The 6,592-nt window shown below is 35.3% G+C and overlaps 1 protein-coding gene across 1 annotated transcript; it reads left to right on the top strand.

Moving 5' to 3' along the window:
* Positions 1–202: 202 nt before the first annotated feature.
* ube2d4 (ubiquitin conjugating enzyme E2 D4) lies at positions 203–5,182 on the top strand. The gene is made up of 7 exons (XM_079251036.1): positions 203–496; positions 2,021–2,084; positions 2,229–2,260; positions 2,376–2,453; positions 2,573–2,678; positions 3,852–3,945; positions 4,079–5,182. The coding sequence occupies exons 1-7, from the start codon at positions 473–475 to the stop codon at positions 4,122–4,124; spliced, it is 444 nt and encodes a 147-aa protein (XP_079107162.1). The 5' UTR covers positions 203–472; the 3' UTR covers positions 4,125–5,182.
* Positions 5,183–6,592: the final 1,410 nt, after the last annotated feature.

Raw genomic sequence — 6,592 nt, 5'->3', positions numbered from 1 at the left:
GAAAAAAGGATATGAATCTTATATAAACATTTTTTAGTGGTACTAACTTGTACTTGTAGTGAAAATACGCGGTCTTTAATCATTTGGCGCAGTTTTTTTTTTTTTTTTTTTTTTTAATCGGTATTTTAAATCACGTACGTTTTGGAAAGAAGTTGAAAGTTGAAAGAAGTCTCGCGATATTAAATGTTTGCCTGGCACGGACAGGAGTGGGATGAGAGGAGAGGAGAGGGAGAAAGAGAGAGAGAGCAAAATATCTCGGTTGTCTCGTAGTCTGAAAAAGATCAACCTAAAACACACGGTTGGTCGCATTGGTTGTTACGAAAACCCAAACGTTTAAACTTGCTGTATGTCAGACGTGATTTGTTGACTGTGCCTAAAGTAAGAGTTGGGAGTACGCGGCCACTGAATTGAAATTGTATGTGTCAGGTGCTAACTGTTAGCTGATAGGCTAACTTGCACAGCCATTGAAGCAATGGCGTTGAAAAGAATTCAGAAGGTGAGTGTTTATTTTCTTTATGTCCCCGATAAACGATTTATTTATTCGATGTTATGTATTTGACACACTCTGTCTAAATTGTATCATAGTGCACCTTTTTCATATTGTCGAATTATCCGTAGCAGTTTGTTTTTTGTGTCCCTTTCTAAAATAATTCAAAGACAAAGGGGAGCTAACCACCGGTGGCCTTGGTTGGTGCATTGCTACTGCAATGGTGGCTCTCAGAAACCAATAAACTATTCCCTTTGTTGTTTGCAACGTTGCCTTTGGTTTGCTGTAAATGTTTGGTATTACTTCGGGACAGTGTCTAAGTTTTATGTCAGTATTAGGTTAAAAGCTTCAGCGTCAACACGACGTCAGGTTAGCTCTTATTGCTAACAATCGTATGTGTGTTCTTTGGGTTGTTTATTTGGCATTTTTAAGATTTGCCTTTAAATTCCCGTCTCGTCACTTGCCTTTATCCTTGTTAGTTTGTCACTAACTCTGTGGTGATGATGTGTTTAGTCGCTGAATGACAGCTGCTTAATGGTTGCCAAAATTGAACCCTAGTCAGTGTTGCCATATATGGAATGGCAAATGGGGCACTGAAGCAGGCCATGGTGTGTATTTATATAACAGAATAGATAGGCTTCCTTTCAAGAGACGTTGAATAACGGACTTAATTCTGTTTAAGCACCTCGTGTTTTGTTTTTGTTTATTTTGTGCTCAGTGTCGTGTTATGCGTGATGCTAATGGAACTAAGCGACTTACTTAGTGTTTAATTCAAGTTAAGATAGAATCATATTTCTTTTCTTTGGTTATACTTGTAGCACTAAATTATCACTTTTAAATGTTGTGACCTCTGTAGTTGAACTTTACAGGCTAATCTGGACCAATGACAAGAATTAAGATGGAGTCAGATGTTCTATGATCAGCTTTTCTTTTTTTTTTTTTTTTCAATGTTCACAACTGTGGATTATAACTGCCAACACACAAATAATAAATAGACATGAAGAAGTAATAGCCTGGCTTGGATTTAAGGTTCAGTCGCCTACATAGGTCACTACTAGGTTTAATTTTGGATGGCTTCGCTTACTCAAAGCCATAAATAATATGAATTAATCCTATTTCCAGATCTAATTCTGTGTAGCTTTCCCTCCAAGTGTGTCCCACATCACTGGCTGTTTTGAGGCACTTTTTGACTGTTTAATTTTTATGAGTATCCTTTAACATTATTGTGGCTTCCGATTCCACATGATGCTGTGTGTGTGTTTTATTATTGTTATTATTATTATTGTTATTATAAATCAAACAAAGAAGTCCAGTTAAACATTTTCTGTAGAGTCAGTGCCATTTTAAAACTAATATTGACATAAAGTGAATAGGAAAAGAAGAGATCAGTAATTTGTATAGCAGCTGTACTTAGTTACTGGCATTTGTTGTTAATATAAATAAAATTCTAAAATCCATATTTTGTTTAATCAATTTTAAATTTGTATGTTTTCATTGTGGACAATTCATTAAAGACTTAAGTCTTGATTTCAGGAACTGTCAGACCTGCAGAGGGACCCTCCTGCCCAATGCTCTGCTGGACCAGTTGGAGATGATTGTAAGTAGCAAGAAAACTGCTGAATTCCTAAACACGGTATAATGCTATGTGAGATATAGTTTTAAGATTAAACTGGTAGAATTTCACAATGTATAATTTGAATTTACATCCAACAATTTGTTTTTTGTTTTTTTTTATTCACAGTGTTTCATTGGCAGGCAACAATAATGGGTCCTGTAAGTTACACTACCTTAACCCAGCTTAAATGTTTGAAATGAATCTAATTATGGAAAAAAAACCCACTATTGAATAATTTCAACTAATCCTTACTTTTTTCTATATATATTTTAGAGCGACAGCCCTTATCAGAGTGGGGTGTTTTTCCTCACCATTCACTTTCCAACAGATTACCCCTTCAAACCACCAAAGGTAAGATTGTTTCATATTGACGCCAATAATTTTAGTTTAAATTCACTTGTGGATTCTGCTTTGGTAGCTATAATTGACTCTGCTTTTTTTCTTTTTTCTTTTTTAAATGTTTTGAACAGGTTGCATTCACAACAAAAATATACCATCCTAATATCAACAGCAATGGAAGTATTTGTCTGGACATACTGAGGTCACAGTGGTCACCTGCACTTACAGTATCAAAAGGTATGATTTACTGTGGACATTGTTTTTGGAATTACTGTTTGTATTTAGAACTTTTATTCATCTGAGTATCATACTTCAATAGTATATTAGTGATTGTCAGAAATCCAAATTCCTAATTTTGGAATGGTGTGCTGAGGATGTGGAAGTTCCCACAGTGACTCGCATAGATGGAAACAAAAATACGTAAAAACCGATTTCTAATGCAAGTTTCATAGTGTTTATGATATATTAATTTGTAAAGCTTGTCCCTAGAAAACTAAATGAAATTTTAAAATGATAACAGAAAAATTAATACATTTAAAATTCTACAAAACCGTTCAATTAGGTCTCTTGTCAGTCGAATTCCTCGATGTTTCACTTGTTCTTCAAAGTTGTAAGAATTTGCTAACACAATCTGTTCTTGGAGCTGGACTCTACTCTATCTTATGTCTTTATTTTATTGTAGCTCAATATGTTTCCCCACCTGTTAAATCACTGACACGTTATAACTTAGGACAAAAGAGCTATGAACGTGTCCTAGAGTCATAAGTCTATTGGGTCCTGTGGGATGTAGGGTAAAGTTTGTGTGAATTTGACTTGCTTCCCAAAGATGATGTCAGATCCCTTCAGACTGGTACCTGGAGGTTTGGAGGCCAGGTGAACATTTCAGATTTTTATGTTTCTCAACAGTTTTAGTAGGACGCACTGGTTCAATACTGGGGTATGCTATTTCAGGTATCAGGTCTTACATTTTATGAGTTTACAGGTTGTAATTTGAAGTAAATATAACTGAAGCAGATCAACACTTAACATTCAACCATTCTGAGTTTTTTTTTTTTTGTTTGTTTAAACGTCAACAGAGCAAGAAATGGACAAGCAGCTTAGAAAATACCTTACAAAGCAGTAAATGCAAAATAAACTTTTCCAGTTTGATTTAATTTACATCACAGTAATTGTAGTGCACAAAGGGTAATACAAGTGTCACCTGGTTCACATTTAATAAGTTTGTCAAATTTGTACGAGTTTTACATTTTGGGACTGGATAATTATGAAAGAAGTCAAAATGGCATGTTTTGCAAAAAGTCATAAGTCGCTTATACTTCTTTAAACAGGACCAATAAATATCTCATTAATAGTCTTAATTTATTTTCTAGCGATTCCCTAACTTTTATTTTCTTGTGTATTCTTCCACAGTATTATTGTCAATTTGCTCTCTTCTGTGTGATCCAAATCCGGATGACCCCCTGGTACCAGAGATTGCCCATACATACAAAGCTGACAGGGAAAAGTGAGTTCAAAACATGAGTATCTTTTAACCTAACTATTATTATTATTATTATTGTTAATAAAAAAAAAACAATTATTAGCTTAGAAGTTAAACTTAAAAACAATCACTCTATTTCTTTTTCTTTTATTTTCAGGTACAACAAATTAGCAAGAGAATGGACACAGAAGTATGCAATGTGAGAACATCAGAGAGATCAAAATACAAATGAGAACAAAAGAACAACAAAGGATTTGTAACTTGAAGCAAATAAGCAACAGAGGGGGGGGGGGGGGGGGGGGCAACGACCCACGTTTTGAGAGGAAGTGATACAATGAGGTACAGTGCCACTTGGCTTTCCATGTGCTGAGCTGCTACCATGTGCTGTCCTTCATAACTTGTATGGATCTGCAGAGCAGGACGTGATGGACTCCTAAAGCGCTCTCATATGGAATACAGGAATTTCTTCAGTCCCTATTGCCACACTCGAACTTTACATTGTTTCTCCTGCTATTGGGATTCTTACCATTATTCCTGCTGTTCATACATTTTATTTTCATTGTCAGTGAGTCATATCATTATGCTTCTCAGTTGCAAAATTTTTTATTTAGGAGATTTACTCTCCCTAATTTCAGAAGTACTGTCTGTGTCCCACTGGATGTTTTGTTAGTACTGTATTTCCATGTATTTAGTGGCCTTTCTCTGTTATGTTTTTGGTATATGTGCAATTGAGGCAGAATGTTCCCTGTTGAACACAAAATGGCACAGTGCCATTACCAGCGGCTTATCTGTTGGCATTTACTGTCTCTACCCCGAAACAATGTGAAATGCTTAAAAAGGATTGGTTTCTCTCATCCATTGTAACTGCAAATTAAACAGTGTTTAGCAGTTTTGAAGACACTGAAGAACTGCTTTTTAAGACTTGTCAGGCCCAGACTTGCTATTGTGGGACTTTTTTGGGTGATGGTCAATTTCCCTTTTGTCACATGTGCTGTCATTGCCCTTTGATCTTATATAAGTAACCATTAATGGCTCATATATTCATAGAGAACATAATACTACTGTCATATGACTGACTTGTTTTTGTTTTGCTATGAACATAGTTACTTTTTGGCATAAAGCTGGGCTGTGTGCCACCTCCTCAGTACAGTAACTCAGGTATCAAACCACATCATCAGCCTTGACAAGCATCAAAACATGATTTAAATAAAGAAAAAAAAAAGAAAAAAACAGGGCACATATCATACTTGTATAAATAGTACTCATCTCCATTCACCTCCTTTCACCTAACAAGCCATTGTCTCCTGAAAGTCTCTTGTTTTGCACAAGAATAGGTGCTGTGTAAGAAGTACTGTCACTCTCACTATTCATCTCCAGGTTTATTTGTTAGTTTATTTGTTTTGAACAAACCCAGCGTTTAAACAGCTTCTGAATATTGTTGTGGAACATAAATTATTCTGTAATGAAACAGCCTTAGGTTTTAGGTGGTGTCCCTTTCTTTTCAAATTGGGACTTGAACAGAGTTCACATTGTGCAGAATGCAGTCATTTTAAATCAAGAGCATGTAGTTACTTGTGAATAAACACAGTAACTTGCCCTGGATGTTTCATTTGCTTTAAATAACAGGTGCTGTGGAGCTTTGAATTTGTTTATAGTCACATTCATGAAAGGGTCTACACATTTTTGTCCAATTTTGGACTAAATAGTCCACACTGACAGTAAAACAATGTGGGTGAAACATTTGTGACTTCTGTATTGTATCTCGGAAAACTTTAGTTTTAGACTTATTTTTCTCATTTGTGATGCAAAAATGGAACATGATTGTGATATGTCATAATGTAATAGTTTTAACATAGTCCATTGTAAGTGCTGGAATAAGGTAGAAGTGATTTTTAAAAAATCAGGAGTTGTATGCTGATGCTGCCAATAGAAAGGGAATTGGTGAATATTAAGAAAAGGAAGCAATTCTGCTATTGAGGCATTATTGAATGGATTCATTCTAAAGGGTTCATAATTATTAAATATTGATTTTAGAAATTTTCATTGTAGAATTAACACCATTATTTAGGCACTGAATATAGAATTTATAGCTGCTGTAGAGAAACTAGTCAAAACAAGTCCTGAAATACAGTATTATAAAGGTTTTTTGCAATTATAGCCTACAAAAGTAGCAAAATGCTGCAAGATCTCATTTGGGACCTATACTTTTCCTTCTGTTAGTCTGGTGGATAAGCAGAACAAATAGATTTCAGTTGTATTGCAACTAATTTGATTCCTGCTTGCATTGTAGTTTGTCTATCTGGCTTTTTGAGTATCTCCCCACTGTCTCCCCGAATGCAGCCTCAAATCAATACAAGAGATGCTACATTGACTTCCCTTGTCCAGTGTGCTTAGTAATGTTTAGATAGGCAGCTTGGCATGCTTTGCACTCTGGAAAAACCTCTCTCAGCCATTTGCCAGATATCAGGGATTTCGTTACAATTCATCTGCCTAACACCTCTACTAAACTAAAAGTCTAGCCTTAACCTTCATTTTATATGTCTAGAGGACGTGTTATAAAAACTGTAAATTTGCTATCAGGGCTGTATCCCAAAAATGGGTTATTCATCTCATTTAAAGACATGAAAATCTGCTTGAATGGTACCAATATTTGGCTTTTCTCAGAATGCAG

The sequence above is a fragment of the Telmatherina bonti genome (genome assembly GCF_933228915.1).
Source record: "Telmatherina bonti genome assembly, chromosome: 13".
NCBI classification, from domain to species: Eukaryota; Metazoa; Chordata; class Actinopteri; order Atheriniformes; family Telmatherinidae; genus Telmatherina; species Telmatherina bonti.
Note: the sequence above shows the minus strand (reverse complement) of the source record. Positions and strands in the feature narration are given on the sequence as shown.